We start from the raw sequence: 24,184 nt of genomic DNA, 5'->3' as shown, positions 1-24,184 counted from the left end.
GGACATGGTGGGGGACTTGACTGGGGTCACGGCAGATGTAGCAGGGGTCACAGCAGGAGGATATGGGGAGGGACACAGGGTGGGGTACGAGTCACTGCACCTCACTGCGCGTACAGTATACCTGGAGGAACGGCAACATGCAGCTGAACATAAAGCACCCAGTGCCAGCAATCAGGGCTGGCAGAGAAAGGTAACCCAGGGTAGAATCACCGGGGGCCAGGAAAGTAGCGGGAGGGAGGTGGACTCCATGGCGTCAGTACCCTGGGGCAGGCGCTCCTGTGTGAAATGCCCCCTCAGAGGCCCTGTCCAGACCCAGGGGAGGAGCCGGCCATGGACTGAGTGTGTGAGGCAGGTGCGGGCGGTGGTCCTGGCCTGCGCGTGCCGGCTGGTCCTCTACAGCCCCACACACCCCAACCCTAGCTGATTCAAAAAACTGTCCCGCAACATCCAGGCGCGTGAGCCTCCATCTGAGCCACTGCTCTCCAGGACACAGACGGCTGGAGTGGCCAAGGCCCTGTCCAGACCCACTGGCCTTATCTCAGAAAGAGCCAGGACAAAGGGGCTGGAGGCCTGGCTCCGGGGTAGAGCACCTGCCTAGCAAGTGTGAAGCCCCAAGCTCAAACCCCAGTACTGTCAAAGGGTGTGGCTTTGTAATACGTTATAAATAAGCACTGTTAGATCCAAGCTGCCTGCTTGGTGGTCTGAGGAGACCAGTACAGCACACGTTTTTATCAGGTTCTGCTATTTATTAGTCTCTGTCTCCATCTCGCCCCCTCCGCATGCTCCTCTTCCTCTCTCCCTCCTCCTCTTCTTGCTTTCTGGATAAGGTGAATGCTGTCAGCATTTAGCAGTCCAGAAGCCAAGCTGATTTGTTCTGTCTGGTAGGGAAGAGCATGACGCCATCACTCTGCCTGCAGTCCCCGCCGGTCCCCAGAAGTAGGCTGTCCACCTATTTCTCTAGCAGCAAGGTCTAAGCTTGCCTGGGGGGTCAGGCCGCCAGGAGCCCTTTCCCACAGGGCATTGTGCAACTCTGGAATTTCGTCTGAGCATGTGACTGGGCACACAGCTGTAGTCATGAGCCCCTGGCACCGTCATGGCCAGCACGAGCCCTGCCCGGCCCTCCTCTGCCAGCCGGTTTGTGACCAATGAGGAGTGATTTCTCGGAAAGGGGGGATTTCCCAGGTCACGCCAGGCCCTGGGCCCCAACTCAGCAGATCCTGGCATGGACCTGGGTCAGGGACACAAAGCCAGGAAGTCCAGATTCTAATAATTTTTTGGGGGGCAATCCTAGAGCTTGAACGCTGGGCCTGGACGCTGTCCCTGAGCTTCTTTGGCTCAAGGCTAGCACTTTACCACTTGAGCCACAGCGCCACTTCTGGCTTTTTCTGAGTGGTTTATTGGAGATAGGAGTCTCCTGCCTCGGGCTGGCTTTGAACCCCAGTCCTCAATCTCATCCTCCTGAGTAGCTAGGTTTACAGGCGTGAGCCACCATTCCTAGCTCCAGATTCTAATTTGTCATGTGCTTTTGCTGTAGTACTAATATCCGAGATATCGTATAATTTTACACTTCAGTTATTCGCTACATGTAATCCTTCACCTGGAGTTAGACTTCAGGAATCACTCGAATTTTCCAGAATGCCACGCAATGCTGCAGTATACATATTGGCATACAATCGATCTCTCACATTTTTTTTTTTTTTGGCGGTTCTGGGGTTTGAACTCGGACCTGCCCCTGATAGGCAGGTACCTCACCGCCTGGGCCACACCTCCACCCTTCGCACACTCTGGAGGTTCCTGGGAGCAGCTTGGCCCGGTCAAAGGGCCTACACACATCTGAAGTCATTCCTGGTATGTGCTTGAAACAATTCTACAGGAAAAGGTAGTAAAGTTGACATTTCCAGTGACAACTTTTGATTCCAGCAGGCACAAATCATTATTTAAACATTGTCCTCAAGTTTCAACAGTGGTTCCGACTTCAACAGCCGTGTCTTGAAAACGCAACGCATTCTTGTCTTTACTCAAATTATTCCAGGCTATGGAAGAAAGAAGAAAGAAAAAGAAAGCCATGTAAGCATGTTGTAATTGCAGCCTGTGTAATGATCCAAATGTAGATAACAACTTAAGTTTGTATTTTATATTCAGCACAGAAGCTCCATTTGAAAGTCCTTTGATACTATGTGTGGTACTTTGAATATCCTTAAAAGACAAGATGTCTCCGTGGTGTTTCTCCTCACAGTTCCTAAAGAAGTTCAGCGGTTTTAGCTGTCACTGAATTAACGACAGTGAAGTTGGCATTTTCACAGAAGCTGAAGTAAAGGCATCTTCCCCCTCCTTGTCAAACCCCTGGCGGAAACGCATAAAGAGGAGCTCGTTGTAAAATGTAGCGGCATCAGAAGGCAAATTTGTTTCAGCGAGAGAAAGTGCCAAGCCTTTGATGATCTAGCAAATGCAGAAATCCCTGAGGAAAAGGAACATTTTTCTGGCTCCAGGTTAATCTACAGTAGGATGGCGTGCAGTCAGAACCCTCAATGCCATTTGCCCCTTATGAGATGAGGAGTGGGGTTTTACGAGGCCTGAGCTGCCGGGATGCACAAGGACATGTTTGCAGCTGCCCGAGAAGACCGGAAGAGCCGAGCTGCGGCTCTGGGAGGCGGGGCAGCTCTGTTACCTGGACCATGACGGCGTAGGCTCCGCACAGCACCCTGGACAACTGGACGGCCACCCGGACGAGGCACACGATGACTTGAAGCCCGCTGAGGCCGATGAGGGTGCAGAACAAGACGATGTTCCACTCCACCACGTGTGCAGGTTCCAGACACGGGCCCCGCTCACTGGAGTCTGTAAGGAAACTGAGGCTGGGGGGGGGGAGAGAGGGAATGGGGGGTGGGGGGGGTCAGCAACAAGGCCCCGTGCTTGATCTGGAGGGATACTTGGGAAATTAGTCCAGGTTACAAGGAGGAGGGGAATGGGAAAAGGCCACTAATGCGGGAACGTAGACGCACTAAGCGCTGCGATCACAGACAGCCTGGACACACTGCTGGCAAGACAGACAGGGCTCGATGGTAGTGAAGGTGGCGTGGGTCAGGACGTTGGTAGGACATGCCGGTGCCGGAGTCCTGCCTTGTCAGGGAGGGAGGTGGCCTGTCCCGCACGGACAACCCCACCATGGCAAAGTCTGCTGGAAACATCCTGGCTGTGTCCCCAAGTCCTTGAACCCTGACACGGATAAGCTGGACGGCCGGATGGCCGAGCCCCGGGCTCCTCGGAGTTGGAGGTTTAGGAGGTGGAGGCAGAGCTGGAGCCAGGGAAGGGGCTCCGGGGTGGGAATTCGACTCTTCCCATCTCAAAAGCAGGCCAAGACCCACCAGGGCTGCCCGTGGCTGAGTCGGCCCTGCCCACGGGCCCGGACGCTTCCTACGGGACAGAGACTCTGTGCAGACCCCCTCCCCAGCCAGGGTCTCCAGGCTGGCGGGGCCCTTACCGCCCTGTGGTGTCCTCCAGGGTGTAGCCCCAGCCTCCGTGGGTGCGGCAGTACGGGCCCTGGACAAGTCCCACGGCCAAGAATACCAGGCAGTACCCAGAGGAGGCCGCCCCGAGGGCCGCAAAGATGACGGACAGCAGGGTCTAGAGGGACACAGAAGGGGTCAGGGCCTAGCCCCGGCCGGACACTTCCTTCTCCCAGCCGTCCACGCCCACCTCAGCCTGGGTCACACCACACACCACAGGGAAAACAACCCATGCCCATCTTCACTGGGATTTGAACTCGGGGACCTTTGTTTGCTAGGCAAGTACTTGAGCCACACCGCCAGGCCTTTGTCTTGTGGGGGGCTGGCCCCCAGCATTGATCCTGTACCTCCTGTGTAGCTTGGAACACACCTGGTGAATCTCACTAACTTTCGTCTGGGCTAGCCTCCAGCCGTCACCCTCCGGATCTCTGCCTCCTGTGTAGGTGGGGTTACGGGCGTGAGACAAGAGAGCTGGCTGGCTCTTCGAGTGCATCTTTAGAATGACATGTTGGTTGCCATTGCAGAGAGGAAACTAGGCAGTTCCCTACATTTTCCCCTTTTGTTCTGTAATTTTGGTGTCGGGATCAACCCACCCAAAGCCCTCCCTGGGAAGGGCCATTCTCTAAGCAGTGGCGAGCCTCGGCCTCTGCTTTGCGTTCGTGAAGCCGGCATCTTACCAGGTCTTAGCCTGGGCGTTCATCCTCACAGTCCTGGGCGGAGGGGGGTGGCGGGGAATAGCTGCGTTGGGTCTGCGAGCGCCGTGCCTGGGCAGACGGGCACAGGGAGCAGCACAGGGCAGGCCAGGTGACCTTGGTCCCTGCCCCAGTTCAGGGTGTCCTTCAGATCTGGGCCCACACGGCTGCCCTTTCTGTTTTGCAATTAGCAAACAACGTTCAGAGCAGGACTGGGAGACTGTGTCCCAGTCTCTTTCCTAACCTTTCCGCAGGGACCCGGAGTCTGTTCTGGCCTGCGCCCAAACAACTGGAGTATCATGAACTCTGAAAGTCTTGATCCCAGAAATATCCACATTTCATGTGTTACCGCCTTCCAATTAATATCCAAGATACATGCTTTCCATTCAAGAGAATAACATTTTTATAAGAATAACTGGAAGGCGGGCGCAGTGGCTCACACTTGTAATGCTAATTACTTGGGAAAGCAGGTAGAGGCCAAGGAAAATGCGCAGGGAGTTGGACGGGATGTTGTATCTGTGTGCCGCTGGGGCCGGGGTGGACGGTCCAGGGGGCCCGTGAGGGGCTGGGTGCTCATGCAATGCCAGGAGCCAGGCAGCACTAGCGGCTGAAGGGAACACACAGAAGGGTCTGTCCAGTGGGGCCTTCTGGTAACTTCTGCTTCCCCAGAGAAACAGGAAGTGGAGAGAGGGTGTTGAAGACACAGAGAGAAAAGCGCAGACAGACAGGAGGAGCAGAAATGGCAGCCCCCCTCCCCGCCCCGCTCCTCCTGGCACCTCCGGGTGACATTTCTGCTCTTGTTGTTGTTGTTGTTAGGTCTAGTTTCTGCAGGTGAAAGAAATCACAGGCATTTGTCTTTGTGAGTCTGCCTTATTCGGCTAGCATCCTTCCGTTTCCTGGCAAATGACATAACACTCTGTACGTACCACCTTTGTGTTCTTTCGCTTCTAGCAAGGACTTGTTTCAGCAAAACCACGGCCAGTAACTCTGAGCGGGAGAGGGTGAGCTCGTGGTGTGGCGTGGCGTGATGTGGCGTGACATGGCGTGTTCAGGGCCCTCTCGCAGGCATTCTGGCTGCCTGGGGGAGGTTCAGGGTGGGGATTTGGGGCCAGAGCGATTACCTGGATGGTCAAGTGGGAATGGGGTTGGGGAAGGGCTGTGCGTGGCAGCTCCTCCCCCCAGTCTAGGCGGGTCCTCAACGCTGGTTTTATACCACAGCTGCGTAGTGATGGAGCCTGCTGTGGGGGGGGGGGGCATAATGGATGACCAGCTTCCATTTGGAAGACTTCCAGCAAAGCCACAGCGGCAAAGGAAGAGAGGATAACCAGCCATGACCTGGGATGAAAGTTGAGGAAAGAGCAGTGGACAGTTTCTTCACCTTTGGTCATCTCCTTCGTAAAACTATGGAATGAAGCTCTTTCCAGAGAACACAAACATTTGCTTCATCTCACTCCTAAGAAAGTAGCCCGAACCTGACCAAGGAGGACATCCTGAGCGCCGTGTCCCCGCAGTGGGCCCGGCGTCCCCCAGAGGACAGCAACGTGCCACGGGGCTTCCCGCCTTCCTGTTCTCCAGAGGCCCAGGCGGGAACTCCGCAGGATACATGCTGCCAGGCGCGGTGCCAGCCAGAAACAGGGAGAGCACCACCTAAAAGAGCCTCGGTGTACGGCCCCCAGCCCATCTGCCACCCAGCGCCAGCCCCAGGGCTGCGGGGAAGGAGGAAGAATCCGAAATACGTTCATCAAAAAAGCAGCGGCTGCAAAGATTTAAAAAAAGAGAGCCGCAGAAGAGCGTCTTAGGAGAGAACTTCCCCTGAAAGCTCAAGGCAGATGAACTTACCGCTCCCGTCCACCCCCGCCCCGGCCAAGGACACAGAGTCCTGGTCAGGACGAGGCTGGGGACCCCATGGGAGGCAGTGTTTGCCTAAAAGTGCACTGGGCAGCAGCGGCCCACAGCTGTGCAAACACGAACACTGCGATCTTCCTGAGTTTTGTGTTTTGTGTTTATCTCCTGTCCCCAAAGGCTGGGAGAGGGTAGGTTTCTCTCTAACGTCTGCCGTATTGATCTGTAGAACCAATCTGTAGGCCTACACAGGCCTATTCAGAACCCCCGACCTCGACCCCTAGCGTGCTCCTTAAATGGCTGGAACAACCTCTCTGTTCATTCCTGGCCACCCAGCCCTTGTGGTCTAGAGAGGCCATTTGTTAATTCAGACTTCTCCGGGCAAGCACTGAGGGACTGTACCCAGAAGTCTCAACACTCCACACTTGTACCTAGTCGAGGAAGCAAACGTGTCTGACAGCCGCCCACAGCACGGGATGTCCAGTCTCCGGTGCGCTCGCCTCCAGCCGGTGAGGGCCGTGCAGCCCCGGGGGCAGCGCTTGGTGGGATCTCCAATTGAGGAGACAGCCGAGGGACCATGGCAGGCTCAAGGGGCCAGTGCCGTCCAGGGAGCTCGGCCGGGCCTTGTTTGAGAGACCGCCATGCCAGCAGGAATCCAGACAGTGTTGGGGTGGCCTTGTTAATTTGGGGCACTGACGGGGAGGCGCAGGAGTTCTAGAATGTAGGAGCACTTGCTCCGAAAGGCGTGAGGTAAGCGAGGAGGAGGAGGTGGAGGAGGAGGAGGAGGAGGAAATGGGAAGGCCCTCTGCACTGGAGCTCACTTGCTGCCACTTCCCTGACACAAGAGATGGTCAGGGAGGAAGAGTGCCTGGGTGTGACCCCCTTCCCCTGTGCCTGGGTGTGACCCCCCCCCCCAGAACTCACAGTGGAAAGCCCGGGCCTTCCCAAGCAGCCTGGAAGGACAGAGCCGGAGCGTGGCGAAGGGTCCCACAGGGTCCCAGGAACTTTTTTCTCAAGGGAGTGCCCCAGGGGGCTATGCTGTGGAACTTGAGGGCCAGGGGAGGTGCATGCAGGGCAGAGGGAAACCATCGGGGTGTTTCCACCATCTGGGGGGGGATCTCCCACCAGCCAGGCCAGCTTCACCAGAGAAAGATCCAGACGCGGGCTCCCTCCGGAGGCCCTGTACTGCCCCCTGCTGGCTGAGCTCTGCACCTCCGGCTGGCGAGGGAAGCAGAAAGATGACATGGCACATTCTAGGCTGACAGGCAGCACCCCCCCCTGCGCTCCCCCTCTCCCCCCACCCCCGTGTCCGTGCCTAGGGGCCCGGCTGGCGGGGCCCAGATAGGAGAGAGACGTGCTGGTCACTGTGGTCTGTGGACTGCAGAGGAAGGACATGGAGAGGCTCCACTGCCCCAGCTCTGTTGCAGTCACAGCTAGATGGTTGCAAGGAAGGGTGTTTCCGTGGCTTCTGGTTCTGGAATCCCAGGGAGTCCACAGCCCCCTCCCCCCCAGCAGAAGCTGGAGGTGCAGGAGAGCAGGCCGGGTGCAGTCAGACAGCACAAACAGGATCTCGGGGCAGAGGCACCCTCCCCCACGGACCCCACCCCACCAACGCAGGACTGCCAGCCCTTGTTCTAAACAGTCCCTGTGAGCTCACCTCATCTTTCTTCTACCCAGAGACTGTTAGACTTGTTTCTTTGTCTAGCGCCCGTCCCGGGGCCGGGGGAGGGAGGGGTTTGGACTCAGGGGCTTGCGCTCTCACGTGCTTTCCCTCAGAGCTGCTGCTCTGCCCCGCGTGCCGCAGATCACCCCAGAGCGAGAGGCGGTGTGGTGTTCACGTAGGTGCTGTTCATGTATGTGCTGACCACTGCCCCCTACCCCCCCGCCCCGCTAGGGGGGTGCCTGCCACTCACTCTCAGACCGACACGCTTACATTCCTTGTGTGAGCAGACTCTGTAAGACCCAGAACATTCCGTGCCGTTGGCCTAGAATGAAGTCCAGCAGCCTGCCAGCCGCGTGGTTCCGGTGAGTGGCCCAGGCTGTCCCCTGGGCCCAGCGCCATCCTTGCGCCTCGTGGTCACCTGATGTTGCTGTTCAGGGCCCGAGGCTTCACTGGAGACGCTTCCTGGGCTCCTCCCGGGGCGATGTCTCCCCTGATGTGCAGCCCCAGTGTAGCTGCCCTTCACCCCCAGCTCTTTCCTCCCAGAAGCTCCAAGTCAGAACCGAGTAACCTGTCCTCAGACCCCCCGTCTGTCCGTCCTCTTCATGAGGCTGAGCACTGGGTGGCAAGTTTTCTTCTCTGTACCCACATCAAGGATCTGGGTAGAGGAACGCGGGCCTGACACTGACACCCTTTTTGCACTGCTATGAGATAGGGTCTCACCTCCCCCCTCCCCTCCCCCACTGCCAGCCTGGACTGTCATCCTCCTATGTACACTTCCTGCTGTAACGGGATGGCAGGTGTGTATCACCATGCCGAGATTTCTCTGTGGAGATGAGGTCCTAAGTAGCCGGGATTACAGGTGTGAGCCGCTGGTGCCCTGGGCCTTTCGGGATTTGTTGTTGTTGTTGTTGGTCGTGGGGCCTGAACTCCGGGCCTGGGCGCTGTCCCTCAGCTCTTCAGCTCAAGGCGAGCACTCTACCGCTGGAGCCGCAGCGCCACTTCCAGCTTTTTCTGCTTATGTGGTGCTGCGGAATCGAACCCAGGGCCTCATGCATGCAAGGTGAGCTCTCTACCACAGAGCTGCCTTCCCAGCCCCGCGTCCTGGATTCTTCATCGGGCTTGTGCTTCCTCCTGTGCATGTCTAATCTAAGAGCCACTGCACCAGTGGCTCTTAAAGAGTCAGCCCAAGATGGGGCTGGTCAGCTCCTAAGCGTGGCCGACGCCACGTGCCCGCCCTGAGCAGCGTTCTCACCTACCTTACCTCATCCAGACACTTTATCTCCTCCGGCCAAACAAAGGAGGAAAGCGACACAGAGACGCTGAGGAACTTGCTTAGGGTAACACAACTAGAGCATGGGGGGGCGGGGCTGGGCTCACAGGGCCTCACTGAGCCCTCCCCATGAGGACTGGAGTGCCCAGCAGGCAGCCAGCCCCTCAGAGCTCCCAGATTGCCCTCCTCCCCCCCACCCATGCGGGCTTCTCACTCTGGGAACGCCAAGCGTTTTGTAAACATGATCTCATCCCCACAACACAGATGTTTTCAAACAAGTGAGTTAATGTTTGCAGAAGGTCCTTGAGCTGCGAAGATGGCGGGCCCAGCATGAACGCACGGGCATTGTCCAGCAGCTCTCCCACGGGCCTCCAGCAGGACTGGAGTCAGGCCCCGCAGAGCCACCTCTGCCTGAGGGTGGACGGGGTCTGAGAAGCACCCGGGCCGCAGGGGTCCCCTGGTGACCGGTCTGTGGGTGCCTCCTGCCAGGCAGGCTGGAGAGAGGCCTACGGCCACAGCCACAGCCACCGTGGGGCACAGAACACCCCCAGAGGAGATTCTAGAAAGCGCCCCTTGGAGAACGGTCGTGCGGCCCATCGGAATCGTCGGAAGAGCTTCAGAGCCAGAGCACGCAGAGACACCACTGCAGCCAAGTCAGACTTCCAGCCAGAGGGACCTGGCCACCCACAGGGATTTAGATGTGACCAGGCGATCTGGGCCGGCCAGCCCTCTTCCTGCCACACGGATGCCAGGCTCTTATTCTTCCGCCCTTCAGGAAGAGCCTTGCCCAGGCTAAGAACTGCGTCGTTCATTAGTGGACCCGTCTGTTCCTCAGCGGACAACACCAGCACCACGTACCACACCTTCCTCAGCCAGCTCTACCCCACTCCTCACCAGCCCTGGAGAGAGCCCCCCGCCCCCTCCCCCCGCCCGCCTTCTCCAGCCGCCCCCAGGTGGGCAGAGCCGCCCGCATGGCTGCCAGCAGTCGGTCTAGGGATATTTCTCAGGTGAGCACAGGGTTCAGTGAGAAAAACCAGACCTGCAGGAGAGCAAGATGCTGGGAGCAGTTGCCACGAGGCTGGAGGAGACCCGTGGAGGTGGAACTGGGGCAGCGTGCTCTGGTGGGCGCGGTAGCCTTGCATGTGGTGGGAGGCGGCTGGGAGGGGCCACGGGCCCCAAGCCCCAACCCCCAACCCCTGCGGTGGTGAATGTGGGCACCAGGCCCACACTCACAGCCGGGCAGTCCCGTACCTGCCACTGCATGGAAAAGAAGCAGTTCCTGTAAAGGCAGCATGGGCATCAGCGACGGCTCACGGCCCGACCACGGCTTTTGGCCCAGGGAGGATCTGGAGTCGGGCTGGCACCATCCCCGGCCGGCCGGCTGCTTTGATTGTGCCTTCAAATCCCCGGGGGCATCACCGGCTGGTGTGGGAGGCAGGGCCAGCGCTGTCGGCCTGAGCCTGAGCGACGGGCGGGGGTACGGGTGGCCGCGGGCGTGGGCGGCCCAGCAGGCAGAGGCGGGCCTCAGCGGGGTGGGCCTGCAGCCTGAAGAGGCGTGGGACTGGCACCAGGCCGGACGGAGTGGGGACTGCTGCATCCGGGGAGCCCTCCTGTTTACGGATTGAGGTGCACGCAGCCCCGTGCTCCCTTCAAGTGCGAAATCTGACCACCTCGTCCCGTGGAGCAGTGATCTGTTCCGAACATTAGGAAAGTTCACGTGTCCCTGTGAGGGGGACCTTGAACTCTTGACGCGTGGTCACGGGAGTTGGCTTGTGACCTTGCCCTCCACGCACAGCCTCTCCTGGGGTCTGAGGCTGTGTGTCTAGCCACAGATCCCCAGCTCGCCTAATCTGATGGAGAGGAAGGAGTTGAGGAAGGCAGGGAAGGCAAGGTAGAGACAGAAGATGGGCGGGGACCCCCAGCCACAGAGGGCTGCAGACGCCGGGGAGAAACAGCAGCTTACACCAAGACCCACGACCACGAGCACCAGCAGAGTGGCAGTGAACGTTTTATTTCGTCTCCAACAAGCCAGCCTTGGGGGGAGAGGGAGCCTCTCCCCCTCTCCCCCCCCTCCCCTGCCCACATCGGTGACCCGTGGCTGTGTTCCCGGTCCTCCGTGTCCTCTGCCCTGGTCCTCCTCTCGTGGCACACGCCCTTTGTCTTTGCAGGGCAAAGAGCTTTCGTGCAGAGGAGGCCGAGCCTCGGGTGTTCTCAGAGCAGAGAGGCCGCGGAGGCCCCTTGCTGGAGGCCGGAGGATGCGCAGCCTCGGTCGTGGCCTTCCTCTGCCTGGGCTTAGGAAAAGCAACCCGACCCCTCTCACTTAGAAAGCACGTGCGCACACACAGCAGTGGGGCAGTGGACTTCGTCCTAACGACGACAGTTAGTTTCTCCCTGGTACACAGAGGCTGTTCGGTTGGTAACTATCTCCAGAGCACCATTTTTATGTTTTCTCATTCCTTAAAACATCATCATCATCATCTTTGCGACGTTGAAACACTGAGATCTCATAGAGACGCCAGTCTTCATTCTTGTACAAAGGCAGAGGGGAAAGTGGAGGACAGAGTTTCCCAGTAGTACGAGTGGTATATAAATATAGGGAGCTGCGTTCGGCGGGGCGGCTCTGTCTTAGCAGTCGTATCTCTGTCAAGAAATAAACTGTGATGAGCCCAGGTGAGGGCCATCCAGACACAACGTCCCTCCACCACCCCCCAATCTCCTCAACAAACCCACTCCGTCCACCCTAGTACAATCTGCTCAGGGAACAGGGATAGTGGGGCTGGGCTGGCTCTGTGTGTGTGTGTGTATGTGTGTGTGTGTGTGTGTGTATGTGTGTGTGTGTGTGTGTGTGTGTGTGCAGGGCTCTCAGCTTATGGGTTTAGAAAAACATGCCAGGAGGCTTTCCCACCAGCGTGGCTCAGTGGCAGTGATCTGCACAATGGCATGTGACCTGCCAGAGCCTCCTGCCCTTCTGAAAGATGCTGCTGTCTTCCAGCAAGGTGAAGCCACCTTCCCCGCTTGGGGTGCCCCCAGGGTGCCCCTGCCCTGCAGGGCAGACCACATGGTGGCTTCATCTACTCCTTGCTTCTGCCTGTTCCCATAACGTTCCGTTCCGGCACCAAAGCCCCGGCTGCCTGGTAGGAGCTGCAGGGCTGAGCACAGGTTTGCATTCAGCAACCCAGTGCCCCCCACACCCGGCCCTGCCCGGCACCCCGGCCCTGCCCCGCACTCCTGGCTCCCGCACCCTGTCAGGGGGCGGGGGGGGCATCTCCACCCTCCCCAAATGTCCCTGTGCTGAGGCCCCCTTTCTTTTGTCATGGAAACTTGGCAGGCTCCAAAAGAAATCATTAATCTTCCTGCGTTTGCCCGATAAGAAAAACCAGGCTTTTATTTTAACTTCCCTTCAAAAACGGTAGGAAATTTCCACATAGTTACCGCCACAACGGTGCACTTTTACTTTCCATGAGGGTTTTGTTTTTTAACTCTCCTTTTAAAGGAAAAGTTAAGAGGGAGACCCAGAGTTCAGAGGGGAAAGTGGTTTAGAGATTTTAAATTAAATAAGCTTCTGTTGGCCTGACCTTGTTTTGTGGAAGAAGACAGGATGAGCCCCCTCCCTCCGGCGGCCCCTGTGGGACCCCCATCGATTCAGCGTTGGGATCCCCACGGACTCGGGTGCGCATCACCCAGAAGGGCACTGGGCTAGAGCTTTCCCCGCCCCACACACGCGTAGTCCTCTCCTAACCGGCATCCTCAGGAAGCAGGTGTTTCCTGGCTTTCTCTCATAGAGAAAGGCTCTCTGTGGGTGCTCGTCTACGGCCCGGGCACGTCATCGGGGACTCCTTATTAGGAAGAACCCACTCAGGGTGTGACAACCTGGGGCCGGGGGTCTGAACTCTGAGTCACAGAGTCTTTTCTGGAAAACAGGTTCAGCACAACGACCCAGGCAGGGTCAGGAACGTGACACATCACGGGGAAGTCTGGACGCGCATGTGTGTCTCTGGGACCAGAGCAGGTGCCCTGCAAGCTTCCTGCTGACCAGCACGTGTGCTAGGGACAGCTTGCCACAAAGACAACACAGGAACAAGCGCGAGTAGTGAGGCCTATTTGTTTTTGCTTTTCCAGTGTTGGAACTCGAGGCAGGCACTCTACCTCGTGAGCTACTCCCCCTGCCCTTTTTTATTTTTGCTTCGTTATTTTTCAGATGGGAGTCTCATGCTTCTGCCTGGCTGGCCTCTGACCACCATCTTCCTAGCTTTGCCTCCCGAGCCTTTGGGAACCACAGACCCAGTTTTTGTTGAGTTTTTGTTTGTGAGATAAGGTCCAGGCCTTGAGCCAGGATCCTCTGGTCTCGGCCTCCCTGGTAGCTGAGTTACAGGTACTTGCACCATGCCGGCGGTTGTGCGTGTGTGGCTTGCCTGTTTCCCTTCCATGGAAAGAAGGAAATGAAGCAGGTGGCGGCCTTTTCTGCCCGCCCTTACCTGCTGGCGTGAGCAGCAGTACCCACAGAGGCCTCCAAACACTCCATTGATGGCTTGTATGAGGCACAAGATGAATTCAACTCCACCGAGGGCCAGGAGGAGGGAGAACAGGGTGACGTTCCACTCTACGACATGCTCAGGTTCCTGGCACCGGGACCAGGTGGAGCTGTCCAGGAGGTACCTAAGAGCAGAGCCAGAAACTCCTGATATACACAAGCACGCCCAGGGAGTTCTTACCCAGAAAAATACATGGCCGGGGTGGGGGGGCTGGGGGGACGGCACTGCTGCTGGTCTGTTAGAGCTTCCACAGCAAACCAGCCACAAAGGGGGACGTCCAGCTCAGACCTAGCTCTGATGAAAAACATACCATGAAAACAGTGTTGGACCCCTGATGGTGCCTGTATTCTCTTAAAAGACACAGAATTTCCTGTAAACAACTAAAGCAAAAACAAGGGCTATACTTCGGCCATGTTTAAAGAGGTGTGTGTGTGTGAGTGTGTGTGTGTGCGCGCGCTTAGATCTGGAAAAACAAATGCCTGTTAAAGTATAGAAAATAGTTTTGCTCTCTGACTGCTGCGTACTTATTATCTCTCAGCAATAAGACATTTGTAGGTAAGGGTTTTGTGTTGGATCATTTCATTAAAATTCCCATTTATTATTTCCTTTTGGGGAAAAAAATTATCCGAATTCTGCCAGGTTTAGGGACTTCAGATGCTCAGGTTCTTCACTGAGATGTTTGGCTTTTAAGGCGTGGGCTAATTTGCATTAGAAAGTGGGAGGGTCAGGCCCCGCTAGTTTATTTCCCTTCTGCACTCCTGTGCTGTGCCGCACACAGTCACAGAGCCCACTGGCGGCCTCCGGTGCAGCTTGGACTTAGGAGATAGACACATACCTGATGTGCTTTATATCTGAAAACCCTCCCCCTTGGGTTACTTTCCTGGAATTTCAGCCTTCACTATCCAATTGGGCATTTGCATTCATAATGAAATAAGACTCAATCTTGTGGGAAAATCAGAGATTGACTCAGCCCCACAAAGAGGTCTGGTGTCTCTCCTTTCTTATCGCTCCCTCCACCTGCCCAGGGAGAACAAAGGAGCTTGGAACCAGACCCCGAACATGGAAACGGTTCCTCGAGCCAACTGGAGATTCAATTCGTTGATTTAAAACAAACACGCACACAAAAATTCCACCCTGCTGGTTCAGTCTCTCTGCTTATGGGTGGGAATAAAAGTCTGGATTTTTTTTCAGGCCACCAAGTTGAAAAAATAATTGTCTTTGATTATTTGGCAGCTAGCTGATGTTTGGGGACTGGTAGCCGCTCCCCATCTTGAACTCCCTGGACAGTTTTACATGAGGAATGATGTAGAACAGGAAGCTGGAGGGCTCGGTGGGAGGGGCGTAAAACCGCTATAAAAATAGATGAACAATGCCTCCTCCCCTGCCTGCATTCCAGCTGCCTAAATCACAACTTATTTTAGAGGCCATTTCACGAGGCAGTTTGTGTGTGTGTGTGTGTGTGTGTGTGCGTGTGAATCATCACTGTGTACCAGCACACTAGGTTCTGAGCAAAGATGAATCATCGTCTCCATCACAAAGCTTTTCCTGGAAAAGCTGCCCATTGGTGCACTCGGCCGGGTGTAAGGGGGTGGCGGCTGTGAGGCCCGTGGGGGCCCCCCCGTGGACCATCCCCTGGGCATCCTGCTCCAGATGAAGCATCCGGACGCAGAGAGGCCTCGTTGGGCTTTCCCGTTCCCGGAGAAGCACAGGTCTACCACGTCCCAAGCTTGTGATCTGGTGGAGAACACGTCCGTAGGCCCACACGCACGCAACCTCCCTGTCCTCCACGTGTACTGTGCCACGGACACCACCCTGAACGTCAGGGCAACGCCGCTCACAGCCGATGTGACTTTCCCTCACTACGCTCAAAACAACACCCTTCGAAACTCAGCTTTGAAAGGGGAGCCGGGACAGGATTCTCCGCCCCCCCCCCCGTCTATTCCTGCTTGTGACCGCGCGATCCCCCCCACCGCCTGTGTACCGCTGGCATCCGTGTCTTCCTCCGTAACTGACAAAGGCAAAAACCATCCTAAGACATCACCTCCTCAGTGATCCTGGCGTGAGAGCGGTGAACAGAACCTCTCCCGTGATCTCTATAACAGGAGTGTGCGCGTGGGGGGGGGCAGGTTTGCTCTGGTAGAAGGTGTGCCCGGTGGGCGCGCTGCCCCGCCACGTGCTCTGCAGACAGGCCCCAGCTGTCCGGGGACCTAGGTGGCCTGTCCTGGAGACACTCGGGCCCGGGAGACCCAACCCCAGGGAGGTGGGGCCCGGTAGACCCCGGCGACCTACCCTCCGTCCGTGTCCGCAAAGGTGTAGTTCCACTGGCCGCGGGAATCCATGCACAAGGGTCCCTCTGCCAGGCCCAGAGCGGCCACGACAACGCAGTAGCCGGATCCCAAGATGCCGACGAGGGCGGCCAGAATGGAAGAGAGCGTCTGTGGAAACGGGGTTGGGGGGGTGGTGAGCCCACGTCCTCGAAGCCTGTCCGGGATGGCCACGGCCCGCCCTGCCCGGGACAGCGGGACGCACCCTGCAGCTCTTGCCGCAGTCTTCCTGACCGCAGCCACCGCAGCAGTCCTCCTCCTCCTGCGCGATGAACACGGACGCCGAGAGCAGCACCTGCCAGGAGACAGAGTGGCCACCGTCCTCCCCTCCGCCTCCGGCCCGGGCTGAGGGGGGCAGCCCCACGCAGACGGGCAGACAGGCATCTCTGACAGCACGGCCCCAGAGGACCTCAGAGAATGCAGGGGGCAGAGGAGAAACAACTACGTCCTCTGCCATCAAAGGAGGTGGAGGATGAGATCGGGCCCAATGAGGGCTGGGCCCGTCCCTCACCAGCTCACAGCAGACACCGGTGCGAACTCTGCTTCTGAGCTGGGAAGCCCCGCCTTACTTCGGATCTTTCCCCCCATGGAGCACGCCAGAGAATCTTGGATAATCTCACAGACTTGAATGTCCTCTCCCACGGGGTGGCTCACGCCTGTCACCCTGGCTACTCGGGAGGCTGAGATCTGAGGATCACCGTTCAAAGCCAGCCCGGGCAGGGAAACCTGTGAGACTCTCACCTCCAATTAACCAACAAGAAGTCAGAAGTGGAGCTGTGGCTCAAGAGGTAGAGTGCGCAAGCCTCGAGCCGAAAGAGCTCAGGGATAGCAACCAGGTACTGAGTTTGAGCCCAGAACCAACACACACACACACACACACACACACACGTACCATCCACCTCTCCCTGGGGCTACACAGCACTTGTTTTAGCCAGCCTAACTGCAGTGCTTCATCAGTTGGTGTGAATTACCTGAAGTTCAAGGTCGAAAGAAACTGAAGTGCAGACTTAAGTAGGGCATTACCATGGTCCTGTCTGTCCTAACAATAGTGATGTTTAATTTCAACGCAGATTCACCTCACCTCATTCGTCTACTAGATTTAAACGTCTTGACGTCTCTTACTTTAGCATGGGAAAAAAAAATGTCTGTATGGCATTAATGACGGCATACAAATTCTCTTTTAAAATGCTTCACCCCAGCTAACCCAAGTTCCTCCACACTCTTTCCACGGAAGCTGATGACTTCGGCTCTCAGGATTGGCGGGCAGATCCCTTGCTTCGATTCAAAACAAACCTTGGAAAAAACAACACACTCCACCCCCAGCTCCCACCCTGCTAACAGCGATCTTTCACAGACTCCATACCCTAGGCAAGAGTTCTCCCTACTTAGTAAATAGCAGTTCGCTCCATCCTCGGATTTCTCCTCTGTCACCAACACCTTGGAGCTAACAGTAGAGAAGTTGGACCCAAAACTGAGCCCCACACCAACTTCCCACCCCCAGAGCCCATGCTGAGTGACACCCCCGTCCCCCCCGCCAGAAACTACATCACCCCTCAACCTGCTGTTTAAGTAAGAGAAGAAGAAGAAAAAAAGATCGCTTCTAGTTGAAAGAGGGTTTTGTGAAGCAACTTATTATTAAACTAATGGGACGTTCAACAGAGCCTTTGGGCAATCTGCTTGCAAAACAACAAACAAAAGATCCCAGGTTTTTGGAAATAAACATCACAGGCAAGTTTCTTTTCACAGAAAAGCATGAACCTGCTCATTAAGAAGAGAGACTTTGCAGGTTGTCAAACTCCCCCGGCCACTTACCAGCAAGCCCCCTCCAGCCAGGCCGGAGAAGAACCAGACGAAGCGGCTGAGGTGGTGTTCCGCAGCGTACTTTGTTTCCCCGTTGGGGAAATAGAGCAGGACGTTTGCCACCATGCAGAGCACGGCCAGCCACACCAGACAGTGCCCGATGCAGCGGGCACACCTCCCGTAGCACATGGCCATCGAGTCCCGCTGCACCTCCTGCTCCGAGAGAACACCAGGGCAGCTCCCAGCCCGGCCCGGCTGCCCTTAAATACCGTGGGTGCTTTGTCATCCGGACGGAGCCCTGGGCTCTCATTGGTCCTGGCTGCAGACCGGCAGGGTAGAGAGGTGGGGCCTTGCCTTTGAGAGAAGTCCCAGGGACAGCCGGCCGGGTGAGATGGGAGGCTCAGCCTGGGCCCCAGGCAGCCCAGAAAATGACAGACCCTCCGCCCGGAGCTGACCCTCCGCCAGGAGCTCTCTGAGCCCCGTTTGCTCCACAGGGCAGACTCACCCGGAGAGCAGAGCCTAGCTCTCCAGCCACTGCATGCTCTGCATGCTCTCTGGACAGCTTCCAGTACAGCCTCTACACCCCTGGACCTCTGCACCAACTTAACTGTGACCCCAGGCAAGCTTCCTGAGCGCTGAACTCGTTTCCGTGTCTGTTAGAGACAAAAAGCCCAAGCTGTCACCCAGGGGTCTCAGGCAGGGCCGGGGGGGGGGGGGATAGGAAAATGACAGAGCAGCCTTCCTCTTCCTCCCGCCTGCAGCCCGCCTGCTCTCTGGACATCTGATTGCAGAGGGGATCTGCCGCCCAGCCAGCCATGGCCCCAGGGCTCCCCCGAGCACGGTGCCAGGCCGGAGCGGGAAAGAAGACCTGTGACGTGGGGAAAGGAGGGAGAAAACACCTAACAAACGCAGACTTGCCAAGCCTAGCAGGGAAGGAAGGTGCAGAGGAGGGGGAGGAGGGGGGGCTGGCTGGCAAGGGGCTGAGCAGGCGTCTCTCCACCCAGCAGAGGGGAGAGGGGAGAGGGAAGAGCCGTGGACAAATGGTGGTGGTCCGCGCACACCAGGAGACACTCTTCCTTCCTTTCTACTTCTGAGGGTTTGCGGTCTCCCCGGGGTGCACCCCCGGTGGGGTGTGTATCCGGACCCCACCCGCAGCACCCATCGTCCTCCCGGCCCAGCCAACAGGGATTTTCAGGGTGCGGCCAGCAGTCCGGGCCCTCGTACGCCGCCTGAATCATTGGTCCTCCCTGCCCAGGGACCCAGCCCCAGTCCGCATCCTGTCTGTGGCTTCCCGCTGAGGCCAGGCACCCCCCGCCCCCGGAGGTCCTGAGACACAGGCGTGAGGGACACACTGCGGTGGGGGAGGGATGGGAGGCGTTTCCAGGCTGGAATGAGGCCGATCTCGTAAGAAGAGGTCGGGGGCGTCTCCGGGCCCCTGGCCTGCCCTCCGCGTCAGGACCGTCCGGTTCCACGCGGTATGATGGTGGGCTCCGGCAGGGGCCACGGCTCTGACGTGGGCTCCCGAGGCTTTGTCAGCACTTCTTAACGATCTCTCTGTGATGCTACCCAGGGGGTCCTGGTCTTTCCCCAGCTGTGCGCCCTGTGTCTGGGCACAGATCCTCTCTGCGGAGCCCCTCTGGGTCCAGTTCCATCTGGCTCTGGCCTCGGCCCCGCCCCACCTCCTCCTCCCTGCCCCTGCCAGAGATACTACACCCATCTGTCCCTCACTTTCTGCCATTCCTTGATTCCCCATCCCCTCTACTCCCTCCCTGGCTCATGATGGAGTCCGCCACACTGGGAACACAGCAGCACACAGAGCCGTGTTCCTTCGGTCAGGAGAGAGACCTGGGGGTGAAGCAGAGCTCCCCACGGCACCGAGAGCCTGCAAGGGGCCTGGGGAAGCCGCCCGGGGACAGGGTGATGGCAGGGTGGTGATGCATGGCGTCACCCACGCCGCTTGCCATGGCTTCCTACCGCCATCCACCCCGTCTCCCCGCAGTGTGTCTCCTCCCCACTGGTAGTTCATTTTGCGGACTCTTCTCGTATCCCCTAACTCCAGCACCCCCGGATCCAGTATGATCTTTCCCAACCGATGGTTCAGCACCCTGACAGCGGTGGAGAGAGTCAACCCTACATCTCGGACTCCATCCCCCTGCCCTAGACCTCTCCGCCCCTGCCTGCGTCCCTCCCTACACGAAGTACTCCCGCCTGCCCGCCCCCCAGGGTGCTCGGGACTGGCAGTTTGACACCACCACACTCTTCAAACCACAGGTGCTCCAAGGTGAGTCCCCCCCCCCCCAGGCCAGCCCCAGGTCACCAACTGTGACCTCTTCGTCATAGCGACACCGTCACTAGCCACACCGGGCCTGCGCGCGGCTCCCCGTGAGGGCCTGCTTGCCAAGCAAACACGCATCTGTTCAAACGAGGAGGGAAGCTGAAGAGTGTGCCGTTCCCGGGTTGTTTGCTTTGGAGCAAAATCAAAATACTGTATGAAAAGTTAGCAAACTCGGTATCCATTCTGCATACGTTACATTTGCAGTTTCTCATCATTCGCACTACCAGTAGGTGTGTGTGTGTGTGTGTGTGTGTGTCTGTGTCTGTGTGAACCAGGTTTGCACGTTGAAGGGACTCAGATGCTAAACCCAGGCCACTTCGGCCACTTCAGAGTTAAGACCGTAGGTGTTGATTTCCCCCCAGCAGTCCATGGGAATGGTTACCTTGAGCTGACACCCATGGTCTGTGGTTCTCTAGGGTACGGGGATTCTCAGGGAAAGATCTGAACTCGGCTCTCATGCCTCCTACTCGGGTGTTTTCCTTTCCTTGCTGGGTAGGCACTAGTTTCTTGCTCACTTGAGCATAACAAACATTGTGATTCAGAGGTAGCAGCCATGCTCATTAGAGCTTTCTGATTACAAGTGACAGACACCAGCTCGGCCGCCCTAACCCAAGGGGCATTAATCATGAGGCCAGAGAAGATTGTGGAGGGACCATGGGACCCAGAGACTAGGGGGGCCTCATTTTTCCCTCTTTGACTCTTTCTGTCCAGCCCTGATTGGGCCTCCGCCCGTGGGGCCTGCTCAGCCATAGCTGCGGTGAGCTGGTGGAATACACAGGTTTCCAGGCAGACACACAGACCAGCAGAAAAGACTGGAGGACCCAGAAACAAACCCACACAGCTAGAGCCACCTGATTCTCAACGGATGAGCCAAAAACAGACACTGAGGGAAGACAGCCTCGTAACCAATGGTGCTGGCAACACTGGATAGTCACATGCAGAAGACCAAAAGCTAGCCTCCCATCCATCACAATGGGTCCAAGACTTAATATAAGACTTAAAAACAGTTAAAGCCGTGGACACGGGGAAACCTGGAGGACAGAGGAATAGGCAACTGTTCTCTGACTAGAATTCTAGCTGCTCAAGAAATAAGAGCCAGAATTAACTACTAGGATTGCATCAACTCCAAAAGCTTCTATACAAATCAAAACGACTCTGAGATTCCACCTCACCCCAGTTAGATTGGCCAACACCGTGAATTTGAACAACCAATGTCGGCAGGGATGTGGGGAAAAGGAGCCCTGTTGCACTGTAGGTGGAAATGCAAGCTAGTGTAATCATCCTGGACAGCAGTCTGGAGGTTCCTCAAAAACTAAACATAGATCTTTCCTACAACCCAGCCATACCATTCCTGGGCATCGACTCAGATCAGAACATCACAAACCAGGATACCGTCAAGACACTCCAACATCGGTGGTCACTGCCGCACTACTCACAACAGCTAAGTTGTAGAAACAGCCCAGGTGTCCTACAATAGAGGAGTGGCTCTGAAAACGCGGTACCTGTACACAGTGGAATTTTACCATTAGAAAGAACAAGGTATCTTCAAGGGTGGGCTGGGAAGGTGGCTCAGTGGTAGAGTGCTTGCCTTGCATGCTCAAGGCCCTGGGTTCGATTCCTCAGCACCACATAAGAAAAAAGCCGGAAGTGGCGCTGTGGCTCAAGTGCTAGAGCGCTAGCCTTGAGCTGAAGAGCTGAGGGACAGCGCCCAGGCCCAGAGTTCAGGACCCACTACCGGACCCCCCCCCAAAAAAAAGATATTTTCAAGGAAATGGATGAACCTAAGATAAATCATGCTAGGTGAGATAAGCCAAGCTCAGAGAGACAAATGGGGCATGTTTCTCTCATAGGCAGAAGCTTGATGTCAAATACCGTGAGACATACGTTATACAGATCTCTGGGCACACAGAAAGACCAAAGGAAGACGCTTTCAGGAGAGGAACACAAAGCCTCAGTGCTGTGTGCGTTTGGTCAAAGTGTACATATCAGGATGAACTCCAGGAAATGGAGATGAGGCATGTTTTTTTTCTTTTTTGCTGTTTTTGCTTTCTTTTCTTTTTGTTCTGTTTGTTGATATATCTCTGGGAGGATAAGAGGGGACAGAAGGGGAGGGACAAAAGGTGAACAAATGCAGCAGTGGACACTGTTGAAAACCCACGATAAGACTTGTGGATGGGGAGTGGGAGGGAGAGACTGGGGAGAGCGAGGGAAGGATTACTCCTTGTCTGACATGAAACCTTAACCCCTTTGTATATCACTATCCTAATAACCATAAAAAATTAAAGTAAAAAAAAGCTTCTGCACAGAAAAATAAACAACCAGAATCAAGAGAGCAGGAGAAAATCTTCCAGTGATTCATCAGATGAATGATCAGCATCCAGAATATATCAAATTAAACACCTAAAGAACAAAGTACCCAACCAACCAAAAACAGGACAAATCTGAACAGACAGTTCTCAAAAGAGGAAATCAAGTGCTTAATAACCACAGTAAACAAGGTCAGCCTCTTCATCCATTGGGTAAATGTAAGCCCCAACCACACGGACAATCTATTTTATCCACTCAGAATTGCCGCCGTCAAGAAAGCAAGCAACTGTTGGTTGGCAAGGATATGGGGGTGGAGAGGAACGCGCGTGCAGTGTGGGCAGGAAGGTAGAGTAGCCCTCCCGCTATGGAGATCCGCGTGGAGCTCTCTGCAAAGGCTAAAAATAGAAGTAGCTGGGATCTTGATATCGGCTCGTGTATGCATACCTAGGACTGAAGTCAGCACTTAGACACCCACACCCCGCGCTTAGAGAGTTCTGCTCACAGGAGCCCAAGTGTGCAATCAGCCTGGGTGCCCAGGACAGATGACTAAAGAGAACGTCATCCAGAATGCCGCAGAGAGAGCCCCTCCCCACAGGAGAGCAGAGCCAGGCCACTCGCAGGAAAACGCACGGTTCTGGAAATCACCGTGTGACCTGAGACTGGCTCGGAACGGCAGGTGTCATCGGCATTCTCTCCTGCGTGGAATATATCGTCGTAAAGACATGGAAACACGGGCCCAGGCCTCATTCCTCATTTCTGGGGGCCACCCCGCTCCCTGCTGGAGGTGTGAGCGCCGGGGTTTCCGGAATGTGCCTAGAACCGAGGACGCACGCGCACTTCGGGAGGAGGAGTCTGCGCTCTCTTGAGCACGGCTCCCTTGGCCTTTGTAGTAGCTGGAGTCTGACAGATGAGCTGGGATCCCTCCCAAGAGAGGCCTACCGTTTCCCGAAACCACACCGGCCGGTACAGCGGCCGGGGGACGCTTTCTGGGGGACGGGTCTGACATCCCCATTCTAGCCCAGCAAGAGCAGAAGTCTGCTGACCTAGGGGGTCCAACTAGTTTGAAAGATGAGGGGTGTGTCGCAGTAGAGAAGAAATCCCAAAGGTTAAACATCAAGTGAAAATAAACCCTAAAACATGAAACGAATCTGTTCTTCTGTCGGTGGTATTGGTGGGTTTGTGTCTCAATGGTACTGGAGTTTGAACACGTGTTTTGCGGGCGCTCTACCACTTCAGTCATGTTCCCATCCATTTTTGCTTTAGTTTTTTTTTTGTTTTTTAATAATGTCTGGCTCTGTCCCCAATGACCTCCGTTCTCCTGTTTGCTTCCCGCGTCCCTGCGATGGCAGGCATGGACTGCCGTGCCCAGCTCTTGGTTGAGATGGGGGGGGGGTCTCTCATGAACGTTTTGCCCAGGCTGCTGCTGTGGAAACACGGCCCTCCTGACCTCCACCTCCTGGGTGCCTCGGGCGGCAGGTGTGAGCCACGGCCCCGGAGTGTGAGTCTATCCTCAATCTAGTTGGCAGGTAAGAGGAGTTCTCAGATTCTCAACTCCCCTTCCCCGGCATGTGGCCGGGGTCTTCTGGAGGGAAGGTGGACTGTCCTCCTCCTGACCTCCTGCCTCCTGACCTCCTTCCCCGAATCCCAGCAGCCCATGGGACCTGAGTGATAATTACGCAGCTTCTGTGCACACCGGGAGGGCCGCACGGGGGGGGGGGGGGACAGGAGGGACACACAGGAGCAGCCAGCTGGTCAGCAAGTCAGCGGGTCACGGGGAGGAAACTGAGGCTCGTGTGGGTTAGACAGGCCCAGGTCAAAAGGTTGCGGAGGGGCAGGCCTGGCCTGACTCAGTGTCTGATTCACTTTTACTGTTTCACGGGCCTGAGGAGAACAACAGGTCCACCGAGACGGAG

General features: G+C 56.6%; 2 protein-coding genes across 2 annotated transcripts; both read right to left on the bottom strand.

Moving 5' to 3' along the window:
• Positions 1-2,542: 2,542 nt before the first annotated feature.
• LOC105995954 (transmembrane 4 L6 family member 18-like) lies at positions 2,543-3,999 on the bottom strand. Its single transcript, XM_013029872.1, has 3 exons — positions 3,877-3,999; positions 3,482-3,624; positions 2,543-2,849 (listed from the first exon to the last, which is right to left on the bottom strand). The coding sequence occupies exons 1-3, from the start codon at positions 3,997-3,999 to the stop codon at positions 2,543-2,545; spliced, it is 573 nt and encodes a 190-aa protein (XP_012885326.1).
• A 7,237-nt stretch (positions 4,000-11,236) lies between these two features.
• LOC105995996 (transmembrane 4 L6 family member 1-like) lies at positions 11,237-18,207 on the bottom strand. The gene is made up of 5 exons (XM_013029929.1): positions 17,642-18,207; positions 16,035-16,124; positions 15,795-15,940; positions 13,449-13,629; positions 11,237-11,613 (listed from the first exon to the last, which is right to left on the bottom strand). The coding sequence occupies exons 1-5, from the start codon at positions 17,822-17,824 to the stop codon at positions 11,599-11,601; spliced, it is 615 nt and encodes a 204-aa protein (XP_012885383.1). The 5' UTR covers positions 17,825-18,207; the 3' UTR covers positions 11,237-11,598.
• Between the last annotated feature and the right edge of the window lie 5,977 nt (positions 18,208-24,184).

The sequence above is a fragment of the Dipodomys ordii genome, unplaced genomic scaffold (assembly GCF_000151885.1).
Source record: "Dipodomys ordii isolate 6190 unplaced genomic scaffold, Dord_2.0 Scaffold124, whole genome shotgun sequence".
Taxonomy (NCBI): domain Eukaryota; kingdom Metazoa; phylum Chordata; class Mammalia; order Rodentia; family Heteromyidae; genus Dipodomys; species Dipodomys ordii.
This window is presented reverse-complemented; position numbering and strand designations above follow the sequence as displayed.

What these genes read in the sequence shown, in the direction of transcription:
- LOC105995954 (XM_013029872.1), bottom strand. Translation starts at nt 3,999, where the DNA reads ATGCACTCGAAGAGCCAGCCAGCTCTCTTGTCTCACGCCCGTAACCCC. An exon ending in AAGTTAGTGAGATTCACCAG is followed by an intron (nt 3,625 to 3,876) that starts GTGTGTTCCAAG and finishes GTGTCCCTCTAG; the next exon opens with ACCCTGCTGTCCGTCATCTT. An exon ending in CTGGAGGACACCACAGGGCG is followed by an intron (nt 2,850 to 3,481) that starts GTAAGGGCCCCG and finishes CCCCAGCCTCAG; the next exon opens with TTTCCTTACAGACTCCAGTG.
- LOC105995996 (XM_013029929.1), bottom strand. Translation starts at nt 17,824, where the DNA reads ATGGCCATGTGCTACGGGAGGTGTGCCCGCTGCATCGGGCACTGTCTG. An exon ending in TGGCTGGAGGGGGCTTGCTG is followed by an intron (nt 16,125 to 17,641) that starts GTAAGTGGCCGG and finishes GTCTCCTGGCAG; the next exon opens with GTGCTGCTCTCGGCGTCCGT. An exon ending in TTTGCGGACACGGACGGAGG is followed by an intron (nt 13,630 to 15,794) that starts GTAGGTCGCCGG and finishes CTCTGCTCTTAG; the next exon opens with GTACCTCCTGGACAGCTCCA.